General features: G+C 36.2%; 1 protein-coding gene across 26 annotated transcripts in view; it reads left to right on the top strand.

Annotated features, from left to right (window-relative positions):
* The window catches only part of TRIP12 (thyroid hormone receptor interactor 12), a 147,086-nt gene that overhangs the window by 99,693 nt on the left and 20,395 nt on the right, over positions 1 to 26,998 (top strand). For 14 of the 26 annotated variants that reach the window (XM_049101348.1, XM_049101355.1, XM_049101349.1 and 11 more), the window contains 22 exons: positions 1,033 to 1,068; positions 1,150 to 1,245; positions 2,249 to 2,341; positions 2,543 to 2,704; positions 4,800 to 4,868; positions 4,955 to 5,120; positions 7,595 to 7,712; positions 7,830 to 7,989; positions 9,769 to 9,922; positions 11,016 to 11,244; positions 11,555 to 11,673; positions 14,211 to 14,418; positions 17,109 to 17,209; positions 17,416 to 17,590; positions 18,813 to 18,954; positions 20,030 to 20,221; positions 21,495 to 21,646; positions 23,121 to 23,293; positions 23,672 to 23,745; positions 23,827 to 24,026; positions 24,838 to 24,965; positions 26,245 to 26,396. In XM_049101348.1, coding sequence (XP_048957305.1) covers positions 1,033 to 1,068; positions 1,150 to 1,245; positions 2,249 to 2,341; positions 2,543 to 2,704; positions 4,800 to 4,868; positions 4,955 to 5,120; positions 7,595 to 7,712; positions 7,830 to 7,989; positions 9,769 to 9,922; positions 11,016 to 11,244; positions 11,555 to 11,673; positions 14,211 to 14,418; positions 17,109 to 17,209; positions 17,416 to 17,590; positions 18,813 to 18,954; positions 20,030 to 20,221; positions 21,495 to 21,646; positions 23,121 to 23,293; positions 23,672 to 23,745; positions 23,827 to 24,026; positions 24,838 to 24,965; positions 26,245 to 26,396 — 3,099 coding nt within the window. The remainder of the gene's footprint in view (positions 1 to 1,032; positions 1,069 to 1,149; positions 1,246 to 2,248; positions 2,342 to 2,542; positions 2,705 to 4,799; positions 4,869 to 4,954; positions 5,121 to 7,594; positions 7,713 to 7,829; positions 7,990 to 9,768; positions 9,923 to 11,015; positions 11,245 to 11,554; positions 11,674 to 14,210; positions 14,419 to 17,108; positions 17,210 to 17,415; positions 17,591 to 18,812; positions 18,955 to 20,029; positions 20,222 to 21,494; positions 21,647 to 23,120; positions 23,294 to 23,671; positions 23,746 to 23,826; positions 24,027 to 24,837; positions 24,966 to 26,244; positions 26,397 to 26,998) is intronic. The other 12 variants (XM_025463350.3, XM_025463346.3, XM_025463341.3 and 9 more) reach the window with 6 other exon arrangements.

Genomic DNA, 26,998 nt, shown 5'->3' with positions numbered 1-26,998 from the left:
AGGTGATTTGAGTTCCATTGAACCTCAAATGACAGAGCATGTGCGCGCGTGTGTGTATGTGTTAACAACAACAAAAAATGATCAGGACCTCTAGTATGTAGATATACTTTACCCAGCATAATTCAGAGCTTGAAGGCACTCCCTTTAAATGAGTAATGAATGAATAATTCAAATGAATATTTGAATATATGCCTTTTGTTATTAGATGCATTTATTTGAAGGGTACATTATAGCTTAAATTCAGTGCATTTAAAATTTTCCATTGAACTAGAAGATAGTGAATGATTGCTTCTCCAAATAGGAAATTTCTTGAGTAGCTTTGGCTGCTTCAGGAGAGTGGAGTACATATATACCTGTAGCAGTTTTGCATTTCTGCCTTTGAAAAACATGGCTGAAATCTGCTTAAGGTCTTGTCCACAAGAGAAACTAAAATAAATCAGATATTTAGACTCACTCATGCATTTATAGAATAATATTAATTTGGGTTTCAATTAGTGCATAATTAGTTTCTGAAGTGATCAGTATTGTGCTTTAGACCTTTATAGCTGAGTTAAATGGTGTTTAGCTCATTGTAGAGAAGCTTATTCACAGGAGTTGAAACAATGGTACTTGAATCTGTACTGACAGTTGTTAACAAATGCCAATGTATGGCTGGTCTGTTTGTTTTAGGTACGAAGTATTATCGATGCCTGTTAACAGGCATGTGATAGGGGGCTTGGAAGTACCAGAACAATTGGTATAAGCAACAGGAAGGTTCATTTTCTGACCTGGATGATGAGAGGTGATGATTATCTAGCAAAGTTCCCAAGTCAGAGCTATAGTCTGTGCATCATGCCATACTTAATATTATCATTTCTTGTGTATGTATGCTAGGTTTTATCTTGATTTTATTTTCATATGAGTAAGGTTCTGATTAATACTTGCCATTTCACTTGATGTAGAGGAAGAAACCATTCCTCCAAGACTTTTTGCTTAGAATGGAGATCACTTCTAATAGTTCGTAATCATCTTTTTTTTTTCCTTTTTAAACAGATAACATTACTGCAGATGGAGCATAATTTCGATATTGTAAGTATATCGTGTATTTTTTTAAATGCCCCAAATTTAAAGTGGGTTCTTACTGAGTAAAAGTGCTATCTTGTTTTTTAGATGAACCATGCTTGTCGAGCCTTAACATATATGATGGAAGCACTTCCTCGGTCATCTGCTGTTGTAGTAGATGCAATTCCTGTCTTTTTAGAAAAGGTAATTCTGCTTTTGCTCAGCTTGTTTGAAAAATGGGCATAGGGGAATCAAGTTGAGGACTCTTTGACTTCTGAAATCTAAAGTAGTACATTGAATTGTAAGGCCAACTTAAAAGACTTTTAAAGATCTGTTATCTAGTCAAATTATGGTTTTTAAGCCAAGATTCCAGAAAAATAATTTTGTCATTTCAGTTTTATAATTTTTAACAACATTTAACCACATGAATATAAAATCAGAGAAGAACTTAAAGCACTTGATTAAAATAATTTCATTTCTAGAAAGTATCCCAGTGAGGTTGATAGCAGTTTATACCCATTTTACAGCAGAGAAGGCTGAGACAAAGTACTTTGCTTAAGGTCATAACGTGAGTCAGTGGAGAAAGGAAATTTTTTCATATGGTCTATGGTAGGTCGTGTTTTTGGTGTGTTTTTAAAGGCCATTTTTCTTAAATGCATAATAAAACTTGCATTATCCAATAACTTTGGAATATAGTATAAAGTATAAAACAACCCATTTATTTTTTTATTTTTTTATTTTTTTAATTTTTATTTATTTATGATAGTCACACACACAGAGAGAGAGAGGCAGAGACACAGGCAGAGGGAGAAGCAGGCTCCATGCACCGGGAGCCCGATGTGGGATTCGATCCCCGGTCTCCAGGATCGCGCCCTGGGCCAAAGGCGCCAAACCACTGCGCCACCCAGGGATCCCAAAACAACCCATTTATTACAAAGATTGAAAGTTACCTAATTGGATTTGTTCATTCTCTATATAACACCTATTTTCTGTGTCTTAAAACCGAGCAAAGTAGTTGGAACGAAACTATATTGACCATTACAGCTTAAGCTCATAAATCACTAGTTTCCTATGGTGGGTTTCATGTTTGAGGCAATGTATAGATGGATGGAAATTAGAGAAAATACTGTGTTTATTCATGTAGAAGATAAGCGCCTGGAAAAGCACTTGAATGATGGCCTTAAGTTACCTATTTTTATGTTCCCAGCTGCAAGTTATTCAGTGTATTGATGTCGCAGAGCAGGCCCTGACTGCCTTGGAGATGTTATCACGCAGACACAGTAAAGCCATTCTACAGGCGGTAAGTGTGGCTACCTAAGGGCTATATTTCATTTCAAGTTGGATTTTAGATCCACATTTGTGCTAGCTCCTAGATTGCAATCTCTGTAAGGTATACATGGTGTTTCCAAAGTGATGTGCTCGATTTTGTAGTACTTTTTTTTTTTTTTTTTAATTGCTGTTAGAGGGTATTTCTTCACTTTAACAGTTTCCTATATTTTAGGGTGGTTTGGCAGACTGCTTGCTGTATCTAGAATTCTTCAGCATAAATGCCCAAAGAAATGCACTAGCAATTGCAGCCAATTGCTGCCAGAGTATCACGCCAGATGAATTTCATTTTGTGGCAGATTCCCTCCCGTTGCTTACCCAAAGGCTAACCCATCAGGTAAAACATGAACCTATTAAATATGCCATCAAACATTTTTACTGTGGTTTCTAAAATTCCAGTTTCATCTAGGGCTTTAAATCTTCCAAATGGATATATAAATTGGAAATACTCTGATCCATGTTTTTTTTCCTCTGTCTTTTCTAGTCATATATCATATTAGGTTATTTTATATACTTTGATGGATTTACCCAATGAAAGCATTTCATATGTTTGATTATCTTCATCTATTTTGACTTTAAGGGGTCGAGTTTGCTATTTCTGCAAACATTGAGTGTTTACTATGTGATAACGATCAGAGTTTTCTTTCGGAGAGATCATCTCTCCTAAAGGGCATTGGGTTCTGCAGGAAAGACTAGGAAGATATGGGTCAAGATCCAAGGTGAGATGACACTATGCAGAATGTGGCTGGCTGAGGGTGAAAAGCAGGAGCAGTTATTTAGGAGATAGAATTGGCAGACTTGGTAATTTCAAAGAACAAGAAGCAGGGCTCCCAGATGCTGGTGTGGAGGACAATGAGTTAAGCCTCATTGTAGTAGAGAAGTTGAATTTTCTTTTATGTTTTAAAATATTATTGCTAAAAAGATTTTTAGAAATCAGACTCTTAACAATTTTACTTATTTTGAGAGAAAGAGAGAGAGCTTGAGCGTGAGCAGTGGGAAGGGCAGAGGCCGAGAGAGAATCTCAAGCAGACTCCATGGTGAGCAGGAGCCCTGACACAGTGCCTTATCTCCTGACTCTTAGATCATGACCTGAGCTTAGATCAAGAGTTGGGTGCTTAACCAATTGAGCCACCCAGGCACCTCTAGAAATCAGACTTTAAGTAACCGTTTTCAAAGTGTGTTTAAAATCTTTGGAAAATTTGGTTCTGAATATGTTAAGTAGGGAATTTACGTAAGAGAGAGAAAGACTGAGTCACTCTAAAATGTTTGGCTTCTAAGATGATCAAGATATAAGTCTTGCCATTCATTGTTTGTTTATCGAATATTAAAAAATTGGTAAACTGAGGGTCCCCAAGGTGGCATAGTGGGTCAAACACCTGCCTTTGGCTCAGGTCTTGGGGTCCTGCATCGGGCTCCTTGCTCAGCAGAGACTCTGCTTCTCCCTTTCCCTCTGCTCCCCAACTCTCCATCCATCTTTCTTTTTCTTTTCTTTTCTTTTCTTTTCTTTTCTTTTCTTTTCTTTTCTTTTCTTTTCTTTTCTTTTCTTTTCTTTCTTTTCTCTCTCTCTCTCTCTCTCTCTCTCTCTCTAACTAAGTAAATAAAATTAAAAAAAAATTAGTAAGCTGAGATAACCTGCGCTTATTGGGGCTAGAAATACATTCTTTAGTTAGCTGTGATTTCAGTATCTTATTTTGGGAAAAAAAATCAGAATCAGAAATTAAATAGGTGGGCATGTTATTTGTAGCACTCTTTCTAGACTTAAGTGCTGATACTGAAGGTATACAAGTTTTATGATACCAGAATTATTCAAATTTTTATCAAGCCAGTCTGGTTTTTATATCTGAAACTCATCAATTAGGAAAAAAAAGAACACTATCAAAACACTTGTTAAGCCGTTAAATTGTTCTTTCCATTCTTATAAGAGTATTTCATATTTTTTCTTGACAAGGCTACTGTAATAGTATTTCTAAATTGTTTGTATAGTGAATACAGCAAATCGGCACCTAGTTTCTCACATAATCAGTAAACCTCTGGTTCACACACGTATACTGAACTATTTCCAACTTTTTTGGGTATGCCTGTTTTAAACATTTCTACGGGGAATGCTTTTTTAGAGTGATGTTTATGTTTATTATAATTTGTGGTTAGGTATTGAAATTACAGAAGTATAAAAGTTGTTCCTTTTCTGTATATTTGTTCTTATTTATTGGGGTCTTGAAAGAGGAGAGAAGTTCTCTCTGTATGATTCTCTTTTCTTTGAATTCATGATCTTTCTCATTGTACCTTGCTTAAAGTCATTGGGTTTTCAAGGCTCACGTCTAATTGAGCCAGCCTTGAGCAGTTTAGGTTTAGTAAGAAAATAAGGTAGTGATGTAAGACAGTGTTAAATTTTATATTAATAAACTTTATTTCTTCTATTAAAAAAAAAACAGGACAAAAAGTCAGTTGAAAGCACTTGCCTTTGTTTTGCACGTCTAGTGGACAACTTCCAACATGAGGAGGTAAGCATTTAATCTTTTGTATATTATGAGATTGTTCAGTTGTTGAATCACAATGTAATAGCATCTTTTTTCTTCTGTTTTCGAAGAATTTACTCCAGCAGGTTGCCTCCAAAGATCTGCTTACGAATGTTCAACAACTCTTGGTAGTGACTCCACCCATTTTAAGTTCTGGGATGTTTATAATGGTGGTTCGCATGTTTTCTCTGATGTGTTCCAACTGTCCAACTTTAGCTGTTCAACTTATGAAGCAAAGTAAGTGCTACCTTATTATCCTACTGCAGGCAAGATAAGCGAGTATTTAAAAATATTTATTAATAGATTCAACATAAAGTAGAAGAGCTTGCTAATAGCATAGACACTGGGTAGTAAAGGCAGAAAACTGTTCGTGTATAATATTGTATTGGGACACCATAGTAGTGCTTCCTATGTACAATTCATAAACTATGTAGTATATTAAAATTTTATTCTTGGTGGTTCCAGGGCTAAAAATGCAAGATTATTGCCTTCTGTATAACAGCAATTATGTAGTGATGCTTCACTAAGAGAATTCTGAGGTTTATGTTACCAGTAGTTGCCTGTCTCTGCTTCTGGGAAGTCTTTTCTGCCCCTTTTAGAGTTTTTGCAGCAGTTGATCTGATCCCACAGTGCTTTCCTTCCTCAGAAATTTGGAACTTATTCCTCAGAGAAGGAATTTCTGCACAGAAGAATCTCTCTCTTTGCTGCTTTAGTATTTTCTCAGCCCATCTCAGCCTTATCCATCAATATGGTTTTATTGCACTGCTATATTGCAATTGCATTTCTCTTGTATATCTTAGGTTTTGCAAGTTAACGTCAGAAGACAGCTTTGGAAAACCCCTGTAAGGATTATTGCTAGTGGAGTATGGATCACATTTGTATTGAATGCATATAATTATGGGTTAAATTCACATTTATGATTCTAATCTCTGAGGATATCACCATGGGGGCATCAGTGATGGTATTCATTGACCCAAAAAAAACAAAATCCTCTGGTATCACTGCCTCAGATAAAGTATTTCATTTAATATCATATCCTTTATTGTATATCTACTCACATTTCTTGTAAATTAGCATATTTTCCCTGAATTTTGAAGGAAAGTAATGCTGTTGAGATGTTTTACTGAAAAGATTCCTCTTAAAGCACTGAATCATTCCCAGACTTGGTATTGCGGAAAAATTGCACAGGTTGTGTCATGAACAAAGTGAGAAGTTGGAGAAAGGTTTAACTTTGTCTTGAGTAGTCACATTTCATGTTGCTTATATTAAGTCCCTAGGAGAGCCCTTTGAATTTTGCCAAACCCACCATTCCCTGATATTTGAGTACAGATTCTTTTCTTTTCTTTTCTTTTTTTTTTTTAATTTTTATTTATTTATGATAGTCACAGAGAGAGAGAGAGAGGCAGAGACACAGGCAGAGGGAGAAGCAGGCTCCATGCACTGGGAGCCCGACGTGGGATTGGATCCCGGGTCTCCAGGATCACGCCCTGGGCCAAAGGCAGGCGCTAAACCGCTGCACCACCCAGGGATCCCCAGATTATTTCTTGTTATTGTGTGGCACAGCATTTCCCTAAAACAGTTTGGGAAATTGTTCACTGTCTTTTTTTTTCTTTTTTGCTTTACCATTTTGAATTTTTTTTTTTCCATTTGATGACTGTTTCACCTCATGCATACTCCATGAAAGTTGCCATACATTTATCACTTGGAGGCCACTAGACTTATATTTTCTTTGTTCAGCAGTAACAAAGGGAACATGTTGTCACCCTCTGATCTCTTTAAAAAAAATCTGAAAGTTCTTATAATGTAACATTGCCACGTATTCACATTTCTCAGGAAAGTTGGCAAAACGGCACTTTTTTAAGAAATTTAAAACATTTTAAATCACTCTCAGTGAAATTTATGTGGGGCAGCAATTTAATTATCCATACTTCTTCCCAGATCAACAGTGAATATTCTCCTTGATAATACAATTTATTGATTACTGTCAAAACATTTCAATGAAATACTTATATTTTGCCTACGTATGGTATTAGCAGAAACTTGGCCACCACAAAGTCCAAGCTCTGTTTGTACTTTGAGTGACTAAACTTGTGGATAATGGGAGTTTCTTCATGTCACAGTATTCTTGCTTCAGACTGGTTTCCATGCAAATCCCTCTATAAACTAGTGTCTCCTGGGATTAGAAATGTAGAGTAGAGGATATATTCATGATCTTTGTACTAAGTTGGTTTGCTTGTCTTTAAGGTATTATTTCCTGACCACAGTATGGTAATGTTCAGATACTTATGATTTCTGTGTTTTATTATGTTGGCCATCCATTTTCAGTATATTTGGATTGAAGACAAATATACAAATATAGTTGAAACAGGGATTAAAATGTACATTGAATGCACTACTATACAAAGCATTGTGTACCTCAAATGCAAATAAAACCGAAAACAAAAAAAAATTCCTGAGGTCTCTGGGGTGGATTTGCGTTTAAATGTCCCCCTAGGACTCTGAATGAATTTTTAGAAAAAAATGGTTAAATTTTTCATAAATTTCTTTTTAGGTTTTTTTTTTTAATAGCTCATTTGGGTTGTTAATTTCTGCAGTATATTGCTTTATAAGAAAATAAGATTTTTTACTTTTCATTCACATATATTTGACTCTAAGAAAGTAGGTAATATGACTAGTTTCATGGTTTTTGGTTTCCATTGTTGGTTTTACAGACATTGCAGAAACACTTCACTTTCTCCTGTGTGGTGCCTCTAATGGAAGTTGTCAGGAACAGATTGATCTTGTTCCACGAAGTCCACAAGAACTGTATGAACTGACATCTCTGATTTGGTAAAGATTGGGCTAATAATAACGGTGGCGTACAGGCGGGTATTTTACTTTAGAGATCTGTCACTTACTAATAGTTCAGGAAGCTACTTAATGAAATAATTGCACCTTTGTTTTCAGCGAACTTATGCCATGTTTACCAAAAGAAGGCATTTTTGCAGTTGATACCATGCTGAAGAAGGGAAATGCGCAGAACACAGACGGTGCGATTTGGCAGTGGCGTGATGACCGTGGCCTTTGGCATCCCTATAACAGGATTGACAGCCGGATCATTGAGGTAGTAGTTTCATCGTACCGTTTAAATCTGTCTATTTTGGTGGAGAGCGGGTGTAGGGATGGAGTTGGGAGGGTGGTTATGTGTACTTAAATGTGCTCAGTTTTGAATTAACTCAAGATTCTCTCATTTTGTCTCCTGAGAACAAGGTCCTCATTTCTGTTCAGGTCAGAAAACATGATGTTCTAGTCCTGCTTCTGCTGCTAACTACCTGATTGACTTGGAGCAAGTAATTTAAGTTCTTTGTTCCATAGTTTCCTGATTTCTGAAAGGAAACGTTGGAGGAGTTAGGCTATATGTTTCCAAAGTCCCTTCTATCTCCCACCCATAAAATGCCTCCCATAAGCAAAGATTTACATATAAATAGATGTTTTCCAGCACACTTTTAAGAACAAAAACATGGAAATTAACTTTAGTGTCTAGGTTAAATGATTAAGTTTTGATACACACTAGCCTCATGTAATCCAGATGTTAATGGGGATACATTTTAATGACATAAAGTGAGACAGGATAAATGAACACAAGATTCAGAATTATGTGACTCTTTTGGGCACTCGGCAAAATAAGAAAAAGAGGAATAATATAAGGGAAAGAGGTGCACCAAAATATTTAGGGTTTTTCTGTGAGTTCTATGTGATTTTATTATTTTTGTTAGCTTCCTTATTAAATATGCATTGAAATATTTCAGAAATTTTTCAGGTCAGGAAAATTGCCTTGTATTAAGAAGTGCTTGTCACTGTGTTATTTGGAATACTATGCATCATTTACTAATATTTTCAATGTAGGAGATACTTTTAAGTCTTACTATATTTTCTAATTTCAACCTGAGATATTTGGATTTTTTTTTTTTTTTTAGAGCATAACACTTGATGAGACATTCTTTAAAGATGAATTTTTGAAAACAACTTTGAAACCATTGACTTCTGTTATAAAATCAGAAGTTCTTAGGAAAGTATCCACGTCCCGAGCCAGCTTTTAGGAGGAAGTGAGGTGTGCCAGGTCTAATATGTGTTGTCCACCTTAGTGCGTAAGCTGCCTTACGTGGTCTCTAACGCTAAGCTGCCTTCTTTTTAGCATTTTCTTATTAATTTATTTTCCCTGTTAGCTTATTTTCTTACACTTGAAGGAGTCCTGTCTTATATTTAAACTAGGAATTCCATAGATTGGCCTGTTAAAGGAATGTCACTTCTTTGGCTATATCAGGCAAATAGTGTTAATCATAGTGTGTCATTTTCTTTATGTTCTATACACGCATGCACCCCCTAGGGTGATTTGGTTGCGTCCCTTTCAATCTTAAAGCCTCATTTAAATGGAAAGCCTTTTCACCTAAGGATAATTCATTTTCTTTAAAGACTATTTTGTGGGCTACTAAGAAACCATAACGTAAATAATATTTTAACCTACAAATTAGATACTAAGATTTTTATGGATAACAATTTTTTTCTTCTATCAGCAATGCCTTAAAAGTCTTTTTAATACAAATGGTGTCTTCTTCATGTCAGTGATTCTACATGTCTAGATCTTTCATCAGGAATTTATCTGTATTTATGTCTCCGGGGACCTTATAGGGCCTGTGGTGTATGTTTGTGTTTAACTAAAAATGATTTATTGAATGAACGAGCTTTATCACGTCCACAGTATTACATTTTCCATACTCTTTACTTCACCATCTGAAACCTGATGAAATAAATATGTAAGTTAGCATTTGTGGAGGGTCCCCATTGTGTCTTAAGTTAATAAATTTCTCCATGTTTATATTCAAGGTTTCTCTCTCTTTGCTCTCAGGCAGCCCATCAGGTCGGTGAGGATGAGATAAGCTTGTCCACTCTGGGACGAGTTTATACTATTGATTTTAATTCTATGCAGCAAATCAATGAGGACACGGGAACAGCACGTGCCATTCAGAGAAAACCTAACCCCTTAGCCAATACTAACACTAGTAAGTAGCTTTTGAGTTAATAAATAATACTGTATTGTCATGTGAGTAATATTTGCAATAATAAGTAATTGTTTCTTTGAGTGTCTTTATTAAACTTAAGGCCATTGTATAGTAGTAATTAATTTGTTGCTGTTTCTATCATGTTTTAATTGATGAATGAGCCAGTGTTGCTTAAATGGTACCCACCACATTTTTCTATGTGATTTGCAGCATTGCAGACCACAGCCAGAATTAGCCCCATGTAGTTTTTTTATCTGATCCTATTATTCCTCTTGTACCTTTAGGTCTACCCACACTTAATCAAATTAGTTCTTTGCAATCTTTTATGTTATACTTTCAAAATTCTCTTCTTCACTAGCGAAGAATAGATTTTCTTTAGATTTCTGACATTTATCTCTGTCCTTGGGGATAGAGTCTGTTGCTTTCACAGCTCTGGTTTAGAGGGCAGGGGTCAGCAAACTGTCCCTAAAAGCAGTCAGATAGTAAATATTTTAAGTTTTATGGGTTGTATAGTGTCTGTACTACACCTCAATTGAACCTCCAAACAACCATAGAAAATTTATAAATAAATATATGTGGTTATGTTCCAATACGATTTTATTTACAAAAATAGGAACTGGGCCAGACGGGGCCTTTGGACCATACTTTGTCGACCCTTGGTCGAGTGTGTACTTTTCATCAGTTTCCTTTCCCCTGTACCTTATTCCCTCTTAAAAAAAAAAGTGACAGGTCACCTTGTTTTTCAAGAGTTTCTAATCATATACCCATTGTCCATCTCTCAAACTCTGTTTTTTTTCTTATCAGTGGTTTAGCTGGCTAATACTGAAATAGCCTCAGTATTTTGTTGAACATACATTAGTAAAGTAAGAGGCACAGCTGATGCCATTTTCTTTCCAACTGGCTAAATTTTGTCTTAATGCTGCATTTGGCATTTTTGTAGACCCTGTTGATCACATTAGATAAGTTAATTTGTCATGTAATCAGATTTTTTCATAACATTTCAAATAATTACAGTAGCTTGAATGGTTTATGTTGTTTACTTGTGTCTCTGAAGTCTGTAACTTTAGAATTGTACATTTTTATTTTATAACAGGTGGATATTCAGAGTTAAAGAAGGATGATGCTCGAGCACAGCTTATGAAAGAGGATCCGGAACTGGCTAAGTCTTTTATTAAGACATTATTTGGTGTTCTTTATGAAGTGTATAGTTCCTCAGCAGGACCTGCGGTCAGACATAAGTGCCTTAGAGCAATTCTTAGGATAATTTATTTTGCGGATGCTGAACTTCTGAAGGATGTCCTGAAAAATCATGCTGTTTCAAGGTGTGTTCATGAAACGAGGAAAAACATTTTAGAAAATCAAGTCTCTGCAAGTAATTTCCAAAATCCTTAAAGTAATAATATACAAAAAATTGCATAAAGCAGTTTATTTGTAATGTCTTGAGGCCTTTTTTGTCTCTTTATATTCATACACACCTTTGAGATAGACAAATAAATGCAAAAGTGTTGTTTATGAAAAATTTTGGTTGTTTTCACAATTAAAATATTTTGCTCTCAAATTTAAAGTAGTATGGCCAAAAATAATTCTCAACTTGAGACAGATGTTTTATATATGAATGCTTTCTTTTTTTAGTCACATTGCTTCCATGCTGTCAAGCCAAGACCTGAAGATAGTAGTTGGAGCACTTCAGATGGCAGAAATCTTAATGCAGAAGTTACCTGATATTTTTAGTGTTTACTTCAGAAGAGAAGGTAATATCATTCATGATAATTAATTGTTAATCTTTTAGTCTAACTAGTATTTCAATATCCATGTAACTTTAATTTAGAACAAATATTAAACGTTTACCTTTTTTATAAGAAATTTTAATGTTTGGGGCAGCCCGGGTAGCTCAGCGGTTTAGCGCCGCCTTCAGCCCAGGGTGTGGTCCTGGAGACCTGGGATGGAGTCCCACGTGGGGCTGCCTGCATGGAGCCTGATTTTACCTCTGCCTGTGTCTCTGCCTCTCTGTGTGTGTGTGTGTGGTGAATAAATAAAATCTTTTAAGTTTTTTTTTCATGCTTATAGCTCATATACCATATAAAGTGTCTTTCGTAAAATCTGTTAATATAAGTTGAGATTGACAGCCAGGTGATCAGCACTTAGGTACATTTCAAGGATTTGAGTGTTTATGGGCCAGAAGCAATTTGACTTTTCTTTTCATATAGATAATGTGACACCTGCCCATAAAGCTAGCTTGAAAAAGTCAAGAGTTCACTTTCTCTCCCAATGAATCCCTTTCATAGATCAGAACACTTGTAAGAGGGATTTTTATTTAATTTGTTGGGTGCATAATGGAATATTTTATGGCTTGAGATAATCTTTAATGTGCAGTTGGTCTAGTCCTCTCATTTGAGGAATTTCAACATAGGTATCAGCTTAGAAGATATAGTACTTTTCTATTTTCTTTTTGAAGATCTCAAAGATGAATCTGTATTGCTCATTTGGGTGTTTTACCTTTTGAAACATACCAAGATATTAAAGGAATTCTTTCTCATCAGCGAATCTCTTTATGGCTCTTTTGGTCTTTGAGGATACCTTGATCTTGTGTAAGAACACAAGCAATAATGGTATTTTACCTTACAGTAGTTTCATCTTCCATCTTATCAACAATCCTAATTCTTTCTGCATATGATCTATTTTATCTTCTTTCATCACCTTATGCTGGATCTGGATCTGTTCACATCTCTAGAGTGCTATAGTCATGATAGTGGTAGAGTATTAAATCAAATGGAACGAGGTTTTCACTATTTTCTTAATAGCTCTGTTTAAACAATGATAATTAAAAAAAATCCCCCCCAAAAAATAAAAAAAAAAAATTAAAAAACAATCCCAACACTACTTATTTATATGAAACAGAAGGCAAATTCTATTAATATGGGTAACAAATGGGGTGCATTTTTGAATAGATGCTTTTTGTGATCGCATAAACATTTGGTATGTGTTCTTTTTAGCCTTGGATTATCTTGTAATTTGCATTCTGTGTTTTGGTTTTGGTGTTTTGTTTTAGCTGTTGTTTGCCTTTATTTGTTCTACCTTTCTGATCTGTTTCACTTTCTGATTAGGAAGTGTATTCAGAATATGTGATTTTTTTTTTTTCCTCATTACATTTATAGTATCACTGTGCCGTCAGATTTAATTTTCCACCCTCCCTCCACCCCCAAATTTATTATAGTATATATACATTATTAAGGTTATAGAAGAGTCTTGATTAGTTTTACTGCTTTGCATCTGGCTGGGTGTACTGCTCTTTGAGGTTCCTCTTAAATGTCATTTATTCCTGAGGACTTTGTCTTCCTTCTAGAATCTGTTACAATCTGGTAGCTGTGTGCTCCATCAGCACTGTGTTTTCTCTCTAAGGACCAGTTTAGTCTTTATTTGTAATTTCTTGTAAAAAAATTTCTTTTTCTCCTCAGTAGCTGCCCCGAGTCCATTTTTCTCGTCCATGGTCATATTCTTAGTACCTAGCACACAGTCTGGCACGTGATTGCTACAGATATTATTTGTAGGATGAATGCCTTAAGTTTGAGTTCATTCAGACATCTTGTGTTTTTTTTTGTTACTTTGTTTTAAAAAATTCTGATTCTGAATTCTGAAAGCTCTGGACTGTTTACCCAGAAAAAAATGTGAATGTGTGAACATGTACATTCAGACACACACCTCTGCACACAGTTGATAGTTCTTGGCACCCGCTTCCCCACCATGTCCATTCTCCTGTGATTCTTGTCCAAATATGAACCCCTGCCTCATAAGTTACCATATAGTTCTCTTTATACAACATCCAAGGATGTGAAAATCCTCATACTTGGATTTTGGTGTTTTCTTTTTTGGCAATAGTGTTAACTGTGATCTTTTCTCACGGTAGCATTTGAAGTTAACTAATAATTGTAGTAGGTTTTTATCTCCTGGCTATCAAGCCGTAGGTGCTCTACTCTGTTTTGGTAGTTCATTGTTTTTATAATGGTATTTGAATTTCCAGTAGGACTTTGTATGACCCGTTAAATTTCCTGTTATCAGGAAATTTGAATATTAGAAGACATTCAATATAAATCTCTCTTTAATGCTGATTTTGCCTACTACTTTCCAGGATGGAGTCAAGTCGAAAACTCTGGCACCTAAGTCATCATGTCCCATCCATCTGCCAGATACTTTTTATTCATTCCCTATAAATCAGTGTTAGCATTTAGAGATAGTAGAATTGTGGGGAGGTGGTCCTGGTTAAAACTGACTTATATCTGTTACTGTACAGGTGTAATGCATCAAGTAAAACACTTAGCAGAATCAGAGTCTTTGTTGACAAGTCCACCAAAGGCATGTACGAATGGGTCAGGATCCCTGGGATCCACGACGTCAGTCAGCAGTGGAACAGCCACGGCCGCCACCAATGCTGCAGCTGACCTGGGGTCCCCCAGCTTGCAGCACAGCAGAGATGACTCTTTAGATCTGAGCCCTCAAGGGTAAGTCAGAGTTTTGTGCTCTTCACCATTACCTGTGTCCTGGTACCTGAGATTCACACAGGGAATAAAATGGTAAAATGTTAAGAGAGGACACTGCATTTACCCATCAGTATTTTGTTTGATGTTTAATGGGAATGGGAAGAGACCATCCATTTATTGTAAAGCCACTGTATTTAGTTGTGTCTAGGAACCCCAAGGGATACGATGTGTTTCCAGGGAACTCTGGCTCAGTGAAGTTTCTGAGAGAACTAATGGAGTAGTTAATGATGAGCACAGTGTCACACTTATTTCATGGATATAGAACTTGAACCCTCGTTTCTAATTCTGTAGTCTTGTGATTATTTACTGTTGCATACGTACCAGTTTTAAGACATCCAGATAGTAACATAGTGAAAAAATATTAAAAACTAGAATTTGGGGGAATATACAGGAAAAAACCTGATTTCCGTTTTGTTTTTCAATTGGCAAATGGGAACTTTGCTCTTAATAAGAGTAAGTAGGAGTTCTTAAATAAGCCTGCTTCCACCTCTGTTATCTGTTTTACTCTCTTTCTTGTACTGTGCTTCTGAGAACATTACCAAACCCTCATTTAGTCTTCATTTTGTTGTGTTGAAACAAATTACACTCTAAAATTGTATTTGTTTCTTTGACATTAGAAACTTCCTATTACTGTATGACTGGTGCATGATCAGATTCAGTTCTGAAAATCAAAGTGTAGTTAGTGTAATGCTCCTTTTTATTTCTTTTAAGCTATGACATAGATTTTGGTAGCACATATCATACTTAGTAAGTGTCTTCCAAACATTTAATCCTGTAAACTATAAGGTAGCATTGTCTTAAGAAACTAGCTGGCTTAGGATCTCTGCTCTTTTTGGTGCCACCTGGTGGCAGTTGTCTACTCTAGCTTAAATATGAATTTTGGCAGTTCTGGGACTTGGGCTACAGACTTGGTCTTTTGACACAGTGGCTGTTATTTCAGGAAGCTGCTTAGTTTGGGTGGTACCTATGGGATTGGGCCTGGAGAATATACTGGGGAACCTCCACCTTCTCTCTTCTCAAGATGGGTTTGTCTGCCAGTTTTCCCTCACAGCCTTGCCTGTCTCTGCTTACTTCCTCTCTGGCCTCACTCCTTTGCCCTGGCTGCTGTGGTAACTTACGTTACTGTGGGGTTTCACTGTCTTAACACAGGCATGGTGCCCGAAACATCAGGTGCTTGGTGAAATGTGATGCAACTCAGACAAATGCAGTATTTCTGAGCCACTTAACGGGATTAGACTTGATTTTAGGTTTTAACTTTTGAAAATTCTAAGGAAGAAAAGGAAAAAAACCTTTAAGTATTTTTAAGTGGTTTCATTCCTTTCTAATATGATTTCAAATAAAGAAAGGTTAGTTTACATTTATAAAGGGGGAATCGTTCAATCATGTCTGAAAGTTCATTTTTCCAGGGAGCCTGGGTGACTCATTTGTTCAGGCATCCAACTCTTGGTTTTGGCTGAGGTCATGAGCTCAAGCCCCGTGTTCGGCTCCATGCTCAGCACAGAATCAGGTTGAAGATTCTCTCTCTCTCTCTCCCCTGCCCCCCACCTGTGTTCTCCTTAAAATAAACAAATCTTTAAAATAAATTTCACTTTTCCTGATTGTGAAGTGTATTCAAATACATGTAGTGTTTTTAATAGACGTATTAAATGTTGGAAAACCTTTAAAATGTTTTTTGGGTTTTCTAATTTTATTTGACTTGCAGACCAACTGAACCAGAACTTAAAAAAAAAGTTTATTTATTTTAGAGAGAGTGTGCTAGCTTGGTGCAGAGTGGGGACAGGGAGAAGCAGAGGAAGAGGGGGAGAGAAACTCAGGCAAACTCCATACTGAGCATGGAACCCAACTTGAGGCTTGAGATCATGACCTGGGCCGAAACCAAGAGTCAGACACTCAACTGACTCTACTGGTCATGTATCCAGAATGTCTTTTCCATCTTCTCCATCTTATGTAGTTTTGTTATTCTACGAATCTGTTGATATTTCAAACTATTCCTACTGTTGTTAAGAATGGTGAAAATAAGACACCGAGTCTATGTATATTCTATTTCAGATATTCTAATTCAAAATAGTTTATTAATACTGTGACTTGACAGAGTAGTTTATGGGTTATTTTGTGCTTAAAAAAATGACTTAACTCTAAGTGCGTTCATTTAGGATGTTGTAATTGCATACCATGAAAGTACTTTGGAGTAGTATCGAAAGTATTTTGATAATATTATTACTCAATTTTAGTTTTTGTCATTTAAGTTAGGGAATAAATATGGTAATCAGATTTAATATTCTTTTCTAGTTTGATAGCACAGTTCTTTTTATTTTTTTATTTTATTATTTTTTTTGCACAGTTCTTTTTAATATTGCTTCTTTGCATTGTGAATTTGTTTTAGGTACTTTTCTGTATGTATACAGAGTTTATAATTTTACTTTTAGTTCAGTGTAGTCAAACAGCTGCTTTTTGAAGTAATCCTTTTCTATGTCTCTAGATCTTTAGAACATGACTGGTATAGAGTCTGCATCAAATAACCACAAACTAAGAATACTCTGTTATGGCAATATTTTACACCTTGTTTCTGCCATTTTAGCTTGCTTTTCAATGAGCCATGATAATAAATCATGGTAATTGCTAAACTTATCCCATGTTTTCTCATGTGCTAGTCGATTAAGTGATGTTCTAAAGAGAAAACGGCTGCCAAAACGAGGGCCAAGAAGGCCAAAGTATTCACCTCCAAGAGATGATGACAAAGTAGACAATCAAGGTAATTGCTCTGGTGATTCTGGGGGGGGCCGAGGGAAACTAAAGGCATGTACTTATCAAGCTGCTGACAGCTTTACACACACCTGGGTTTCCTGAATACTAAGTGTTTTTAGTTTCAGCAACTTCACCTACTAAGAACAGTAATTGTAAAATGTAGTTTTCATTGCACAAAAATGATTTAACTGTCATTCCCGTTTCTTTTCATAGCTAAAAGCCCTACCACTACTCAGTCACCTAAATCTTCTTTCCTGGCAAGCTTGAATCCAAAAACGTGGGGAAGGTTAAGCGCACAGTCCAACAGCAACAACATCGAACCAGCACGAACTGCGGGAGTCAGTGGTCTTGCCAGGGCCGCCTCCAAGGACACCATATCCAATAACAGGTGAAGTGAGGGAATTCTCTAATACTTCTGTTCTCGGATTTGCAAAAGTTAACATTATTGCAGTCAGTATGTTTGTTGTGTAGAGATGAAACATGGATACATTCCATTTATGCTCAGAAGTGGCATTGCTTGAGGGCAGAGCAGATTCTGTTTTTGAACTCTGTGCGTGGTTTTGTCTGAAAGTCTGGTCTTACATCTTTTTTTTTTTTTTTTTTAATATTTTATTTATTCACGAGATACACAGAGGCAGAGACATAGGCAAGGGACAAGCAGGCTCCCTCCATTTCAACATTTATGTTTGCATTAACATATGTTCAAAACCAAATAGATTATGCTGCCCTATGGAACCTGGCAGTTGTTCTAGAGGAGGGCAAGCTGACATATTTTCTGCGTGTACACATGCACACAGACACACACCCACTTTATGAAATACCCTTTCTTCCTCTACCCTTGACAGTGGAACTTAAGGATCCTAGAGTAGAGGCTTCTTTGTTGATCTTAAGAAATTTGGAACTGTACAGGTAAACTTTTTCACACACCAGTTTGTTCCTTTAAAATATTATTTCTTTAAAGTCCTTCTGAGTTGCTTAGGTTAGTTTTTTCACTCTTGATGTAACACACCAATAAGGATTACTACTTCTGCAAATAAGAAAGTTTTAAAAATCAAATGGTACTGGGTAAAGAAACAGGCTTTTTTTTTTTTCTGAATTTTGGTTAATAAAAAGTAATTTATCAACTTTATGTCTAAAGGCATCAGAATTTGTAATTTAAATAGCCAGGTCTCAGTTAATCGTGCATCTAACAGGTGTGTGTTTCTGGTCTGTACTTCTTTATTTCAGCTCTCCAAGGAACACAGTAAAGGACAAAGCAGATATGTCTGTACCTAATGAAGCAGCCATGTAAAGTTACTTTCAGGCAAATACTTAGGAAGGAAACTGTTACATGGTAGAGTTCCAAGAAATCAGAACTTTTTGTATATTCTCTACGTAATGATATGAAATATATTTTAAGTAGCTGTGCAATTCTCTAGTACACCTTAGCCCATTTTCAAAATGACAGTTTGGTTAATCTGAATTTATTAATCTATAAACATAGATTGTCATTGATGACAGATGGTTTTAAATATAGCAGCTGTTTGCCTTTGTGGAATTATGATTGAAATACATCTTTTCTGTGAAATACACAGAGACTAATTTTAAAATCTTGTTTTTCCTTCTTGCAGAGAAAAAATTAAAGGTTGGATTAAGGAACAGGCGCATAAATTTGTAGAGCGTTATTTCAGTTCTGAGAACATGGATGGAAGCAACCCTGCACTGAATGTCCTTCAGAGACTTTGTGCTGCAACTGAACAACTCAACCTCCAGGTACCACATTGGGTGTACATTGTTGGTCCTTTGTGGTCTCTTCCAGCATCTCTTCTGTCTTGCCATTCTTCCCTTGATGACTCTGGCTTCCCATGGATTTTGCTGTCCCAGATCAACTTTTTCACTAGACATGTATCTTTAGCACTGCACATTTCTGTACCTTGTCCCTTAGCTTTCATGCTTTATTATTTTATCATTAATTGGACTAGGAATCTCATCTTTAACTTTTTACCCTATTTCTTTCTTTTTTAAAGAGTTTATTTAGAGAGCACACATGTTTTTTGGGGAAGGAGGTGGACAGGGGCAGAGGAAGAGAGGATCTCAAGCTGACTCCACTCTGAGCGCAAAGCCTGACACAAGGCTTGATCTCACAACTCTGAGATCATGATCTGAGCCAAAATCACGAATCAGACAGATGCTCAACTGACTGAGCCAGCCAGGCAACCTGTCATCCCATATTTCATGGGGAAAAAACTTGAGAAATGTCCCTCAAGTACATCTCAACTATGGGTTTAGAGTTGATAGGATTCCCCCCTTAAACCTTCGCCATGTATGTCTGATAGTACTTGGAGGAGATTGAATAAGCCTTTTATATTTCATCTGATTCTAAGCCTTTTTACATTTTTAATGCCCTTTTGAGCAATTAGAGGGGTACATGTTTTCCAAGAAATTGTCCATTTCATCCAGGTTTTAAATGTATTAATTTAAAGCCACATTTGATATTCTTGTTTTATCCTTTCATTCTGGTATTCTAGCTCTTTACCCCTCAATTTGTATTCTCATTCTTTGTCGTCTTTATTTATTTACTGTTGGTTGAATGTGAGAGTTCTTTTTTATGTTAGCGGTATGCAAGCTGTTTTTCTTCCATGAAATACTAACATTTTGTGATTATATATGTAAGATCATAGTTTCCAAGGATCCACCAAGAATGCATCACTCCCTCCGCCTTCTCTTCATTTTCTTTTGTTTTGTTTTAAAGATGTTCAAAATGTATTCTTTTTTGAGGAAATGTGAACTCCACATTTAGTTAGGACTGTTTAAATCAATGTGGAAAAACCGTTCCCAACTCTTTCAGGTGGATGGTGGAGCTGAGTGCCTTGTAGAAATCCGTAGCATAGTCTCAGAGTCTGATGTTTCATCATTTGAAATCCAACATAGTGGATTTGTGAAGCAGCTGTTACTTTATTTGACATCTAAAAGTGAAAAGGATGCTGTGAGCCGAGAGATCAGATTAAAGAGATTCCTTCACGTATTTTTTTCTTCACCAGTAAGTTACTTCATAATGCTCCTATATCACCTTAAAGAAATCATTGGTCACTGATGTGTGTATTTTCATCACAGTAATTTCAATTAGATGCTAGTCAGGATACTTCAGATTTCTAGCTTGTGATACAGTTGGATTCCTTGGTGTTTTTTATTTGTTGTTGTTTTAATATCAAGTATATTAGTAAAGCAATGGAATGGTGATTTAATGGCACAGGTGCCACAGTTTCCATGGTTAGCGTGTCTTGAGTCTTTTCTCTTTAAGACCAGCCATTAATAGCCTTTCACTTGTGAATGTATTTTATTCTCAGTATTTGTTTTTAAATATGTTGTAGTTCACAATATGTACGTATAGGGAGATATGGTAAACATAGCTATAGGTATAAAATAGCATGGGTATATACTTCTCCATTTTGCATATAAAATACAGCATTAACAGTTCTATTTGAGAGTACTCAATCACCATTTATACTCTGGATTGGAACACCAGAAGGCTCAGAGACTCCCCTTCCTTCAGCCTCAGTGGGTGAGAGCAAGAATGTAACTACTCTTGGATATTAGTGACTTTACATCATTCTACTTGTTACAAAACTACTTGAGAGAAGGCATACTCAGGATCCTCTGTGTAGTAAGGCTAAGGCTGATTCTTCTGCATGCTAGTGAAACCTTTCGCCTGGCCTTTCAGGTTTGTAGGTATTTGAGCACTTCTTTCATTGTTTTAACTTGGCTACCTAAAGCAGATTTGATATTTGTTTGCAGTGCATGAAATGTGCAGCAATACTGGATATAGTTTTATACCATGTTTAGGACTCTGTACAGGTCTGTAATCTCTTAACTGAAACTCCTTGGGGCAATAGGTTTCAAAAGTTCTATAATACAGTACATATATATTACCTGATATTCCCAGTGGATTCTAAGTAGCACTCTATACTCGTTAAATATTTTTGCAGCAAAGCATATGAATATTTCTGCTCAGGAAAGATACAGACTGCAGATGGCCTCAGGTCTCTTGGAGTCAGGTCTCACCACTAAATATGTTGTGTTTTCAAGCCTTTTAGATTGAGGAATTCCGAATAAGGGATTGTGGACCTCTACAAAGAGTCTCTCTCTGAAGTAATTTATATGGAAATAATAATTCCAACCAAATCTATCAAAAAAGATAAAAGAGAATAGATGAATGGCTCTCTTTTGTAAAATTGCCTGTTAAATTTTCTTGTTGAGGAGTGTTCCATTTTCAATAGGCCTTGCTTAACCTGTTGGTTTATTTATAACTTTAGCTTCCTGGAGAAGAGCCCATTGGAAGAGTAGAACCAGTGGGTAATGCGCCTTTGTTGGCATTAGTTCACAAGATGAACAACTGCCTCAGCCAGATGGAACAGTTTCCAGTCAAAGTACATGACTTCCCCAGTGGGAACGGGACAGGAGGCAGGTAAGGATCCCTGCCTGGGCGTGCCCTTGCCATTGGAGTGTGGGGATAATTTTATTGATGTAGAGTGGCAAGAGGTCTAGTAACCTCTTCATCTGCCCAAAGACCATTTGGTCATGATGACTGAAGAAAAGGACTTTTTATTTTTAAAAGCACTCCCCATGTTCTGAACTTAATGTTCTGGAAATACCTATCCCAGCGGCTATGTTGGCAACCTGTGATAGACCTTAGTGTTCCTAAAACTGATAAATTTTAATGTCTATTTCTTCTCTCCGTGAATTTTGTTGATCTGGATAATAAAATTGCGTTCTGTGCAATACTGTGATTTTTCTATGTGATGTAAGTGGTTCTACCTTTGAAGGGTTTTAACAAATAAGTGTTGAATATGAACTTTTCTTGTTTCATTAAAACTTTGTATATTTTCCGTAATATCACAGTTTTACCGAACTTAAGCCTTATGGAAAGAATTCACTGTAATAGTTTATTATTGTATTTTACTTGATGTTACAAGGTTTCTGGAAAATTACGACTAGGAGCCTATAAAAACAAGAAATTAGTTTGGTTTTAAAATACACAATATGATGTTTTGAAAACATTTTATTAAAACAATATGCATTTTTGGACAGATAAAGAGATCTATGTGGGCTAGAGTTTTTTCTGCCTTTGAAAATTAATATGGAATGTGGTTTTCAATTTTGATCATTATACTGTCCTGGAATATTTTTTGAAATATTGGGGCCATTTTCATCTATGCCTGAGAAAACAATGAGGTTTTTCATTTTTACCCAGATTTGTATAAAATAATGTAGGTTTACATATATCTATATCCTGTCTAATGGAATATTTCTTTCCCATACCCCTATTTGCATGCCTTATGGAGTCTTACAGATAACTGCTTTTTAAGCTTGTCTGTGTGTGTCTTAACTGTTGTCAGCCCTTTACAGAAATGAGCAATTAAATATTACCAGGTTTAGACTGGCTTCATTCAAAAGAATATAGCAAAGTAAATTTTATTTTATTTTTTTTTTAGCAAAGTAAATTTTAAACGTTTGTTTTTAAAGTAATTCTATAGCAGAGATGTTTGAACGCAAAAAACAGGGCTTTTCCCTTTGTTTTTAAAGCCATAGAATTCAGTTAGGCAATGGCAAAATACTGTATAAGTAAGCATGCTCAAATGGTTGAGGAACTTTTATTCTGGAGAAATAGTTAAATCTCGGTGGTCAAGGATTTCTGCTCACAGGGATTTCTCATGACAGAGATCAAATGATGATTTAATGTTTACATATGCATGCATGCACACCCTTTTTATTTCTTTATAACAACTTTCGCTAACTCAAATTGCTGGCTTTTTACATAACTGGTAAGTGCTTATTTTTTGCCTTTATAAAATGCAATTTGTAGTGTCTAGCTTTGGTTTGAATTAATTATGTTGATTTTGAAAATAATAGAATAACTTTTTTTCACAAATTATCTTGAGCTTTTCTCTCAACAGAGGATCACAGGCTTTAAAATTTTTCAACACACACCAGTTAAAATGCCAGTTACAAAGACATCCAGACTGTGCAAATGTGAAGCAGTGGAAGGGCGGGCCGGTCAAGATTGATCCCCTGGCTTTGGTACAAGCTATTGAGAGATACCTTGTAGTTAGAGGTACTTTCCTTGTCTATGTGTTTATACATACATTTGGGCTGGGAATATTAGGGAATGTACAAATATTTCCCTGTTTATTGCTGCGCCTGTTAAAACTAGCATCAGGAACTTATGTTTCCATCATTAATTTTATATATATAGCATGTGGAAATACGACAACCTTCCAAGGGATTGGTGGCATACTTCAGTGACAAATTATCTTGTTGGAACGTAATGTAGTAGAAATGGCATTTTCTATGTGACAATTTTCTTAGCTCTTTCTGGTACATTGGTCAAAGTGTAATACACACTTTTTTCTAAGAGTATGTTAGTGTAACCAGTATATATGAGCTTTTGTGACATACAATTGCTAGCTTAACAGCCTTTTTTGGTCCTCAGGGTATGGAAGAGTAAGAGAAGATGATGAAGACAGTGATGATGATGGCTCTGATGAGGAAATAGACGAGTCTCTGGTAAGGTGCTATTCTCACCATGTTGTAATGCACACAGTCGAGCGCCTGGAGCTTAAATGTATTTTCTTTTGCTTCATTTAGGCCGCTCAGTTCTTAAATTCCGGAAACGTAAGGCACAGGCTACAGTTTTATATTGGAGAACATTTGCTACCATATAACATGACTGTATATCAGGCAGTCCGGCAGTTCAGTATACAAGCTGAGGATGAGCGGGAGTCCACAGATGATGAGAGCAACCCTCTGGGAAGAGCTGGTATTTGGACAAAGACTCATACAATATGGCAAGTCTGAAAATGACTTCATTTGCTTTTTCATCTACTTTGATATATTATTTCTGTGTTTTGGAATTCATATTAATGGCTGGGTTACATAAGGAGAGGGAACCCAAATCTTACATGTTATTATTAAAAGCTGCTTTAAATATTTTATCTGTGTGTACGTAAATGCATGCATGTGCACACATGTGTATGTGTGTATTTGCCTTATGTCTCCTAGAAATTATGTATTCATGGGCAATAATCATAGTTCACATCAGCTTTTTAGATTTGTTTTAGGTATTTAAATAAGACAAAAACATCTCTATGAGATTATGTTCCTTTTGAGTAATAAGAAGCTTGTCATCTCCGAATCCTCAGAGTCATTTGAGTGTAGCTTTCTGCATTGTTTATGAATGTCTGCTGCTTATTTTTAAAGAGAACAATTCTTCAGGATGCCTGGGTGGCTCAGTTGGTTAAGTGGCCAACTCTTGATCTCAGCTCAGGTCTTGATTTCAGGTTTGTGAATTCAAGCCCTGTGTTGGGCTCCACTTAACAAAATAAAAATAAATAAATTGAGCCATTCTTCTCTGAACTACCCCTGGAGTTCCTCAGGTGGCCCCTCCTGGGATGGTGGACTCTGTGTGGTCTCTTCCTGGAAGCAGTGCTATTGGTAATTTTCTAAATACAAGAAACAGGATAGATCTCAGAGTTCTTCTTTTAACTCTGGTGTCTGTAGGTCACACTTTCAGCCCCTGTAGAATAGTTTTTAGGCCCCTATCGAATAGTTTTTATTTTTAAATCTACATTTAGTTTACATACTCTCCCATCAATTTAGGTACAAACCTGTGAGAGAGGATGAAGAAAGTAATAAAGATTGTGTTGGTGGTAAAAGAGGAAGAGCCCAAACGGCTCCAACAAAAACATCCCCTAGAAATGCAAAAAAGCACGATGAGTTATGGCATGGTAAGTTGATACGGGAGGGGAAAACAACTTGCCGTGCATGGAAATTTTAAAGGAATGATTTATATGTAGCAGTGAAGTCCTTGAATATAATTTAGAAACAATGAAATTACCACGAATGAAAAGTTAAGTACCTGGAAAATTAAATTTGGGAAGAAACTTGGGAAAAACTTAACACTCTTCCCATGAAAAACTTATGTTTCAATGAAGGCTAAAACAAATTTCATTAGTAGAGCACGTTTACTAAAGAAGAGACTGATCATGGTCAGGGGGGCCCTTCATTTTTGTCATTTATTAAAATCTAACAATTACAAAAGGAATGAACAGTTTTTCCAGGGAACAAGAATGACTACACAATGGAGTGGCACCTCCCAGTTGTTCTCTTTCGTAGTTTTTCTTCCAGTCCACGTGTGCTTGTTTGCTCCCCTTCTTTTTTATGTGATGGTACCAATGCCTTAGCATTTGGCTCTGGGTCATTCCATGGAACCTCCTTTCCAGAAGTTCCAAACAAACGGCGTCAATTGCTGAGATTTTTTATGGTCCACAGAAATAAGGACATTGTAACAGTGTTTTGTTTTGTTTTCCATAAAACGAAGTTCTATTATAAACAGTTTTTATTTTGAGATTTTTGTTTCTATGTTTTGATGTTAAAAATTGCCCTTTATGTAGTGATAGTGATAGGATTTTTAATTCCTTTGCTGAGTTAAAGTAAATGACAACAGTTTCAGCCCCTGACCCCCTGCCCACCCCTGCCTAAGCTATTATTTAGTAAAGTCTACAAAGAGAAGAATCCTAGATCCCCTTGGAAACCATGAGTATGTCCTATCCTAAGCCTTGGATTAAGGAACCAAATCTCTTATCAGAGTCACAGTTGAGAATATTTGTCTATTTTACATGCCCATTTTAAGCTGGATATAAAAATTAAAAATCTGGGAAATTTATATAGAACTGTGAACTTAAATTTAAACATTTTTTCTTTATTCTTCTCTGGCCATTTTATTGTTAGCCATTGCTCCTGTTGAAAATAAGAAATGCAAAGGATCCGGTTTTTCTCCCTTATGGTTTGTTTGGATATGGGAGGAAAGCAAAATTTTCATAAGCCTGTCTGGTTTATGTATAAGGTAAAAGGAAAGAATGTTCGTTATCCGTGTTCTAATAGGAGGCCAAACATTAGATCTTTACAACTTGCGGTCACTATTTTAGGGGTGATAAGATTAACCAGCCCACTGGCATAGGTTTTCTAACTTGGATCAAAACTTAGCTCTGATCTCTTGCACTCTAGATGGAGTATGCCCATCAGTATCCAATCCTTTAGAAGTTTACCTCATCTCCTCGCCACCTGAGAATATAACTTTTGAAGACCCGTCCTTAGATGTGATTCTTCTTCTAAGAGTTTTACATGCCATCAGCCGATACTGGTATTACTTGTATGATGTGAGTAATGTGGTCCACTCATGGAGTTACCCATTGGGTGTTGCACATGCATGTTATTACCCTTAGTATTACCTACATATAAATCATTACCCCTAGTATAGTGGTTGATGAATTCTTGTACTAGAAACAGAAATGATGTTGCAGTTAAATGCAGGCATCATAGCCCAGTGAAATACAGCATCCTCATCAGTAGGAGCTCCTCCGCCACTTTCCTTTGCCAGCCTACAGTCTTGGATCAGTGTTCTTCCTGGCTGCACAACATGAAGAACAAATGTGAATTTATAGTTAAAATTCTTCCAGTACATTTAAGGGGAAGTTCGTTTGTCTAAGATAAAATATGAAGTAAAAAGTCAAGTGAAAGTTGAATGCTACTTTTGATATTTATATAATATAGAGAAGGATGATGGAATTGGCCTTGCACAAAACATTAGCTGCCCCATCAGTGATTGGATCAGTACTAGTGGCCTGCAGGGGTTGTGGTAGAGCTGTACCTTGTAGAAATTGTCATTTGGATTGGGGGCACTTGAGTGAGAAGCTGTATCGTATGTTGGGAATCACTCTGCATACATATTTGGAGATAAGGAGTTAGTGAATATAATCCT

This window comes from Canis lupus, chromosome 25 (assembly GCF_003254725.2).
Source record: "Canis lupus dingo isolate Sandy chromosome 25, ASM325472v2, whole genome shotgun sequence".
In the NCBI taxonomy this organism is placed as follows: Eukaryota; Metazoa; Chordata; class Mammalia; order Carnivora; family Canidae; genus Canis; species Canis lupus.
This window is presented reverse-complemented; position numbering and strand designations above follow the sequence as displayed.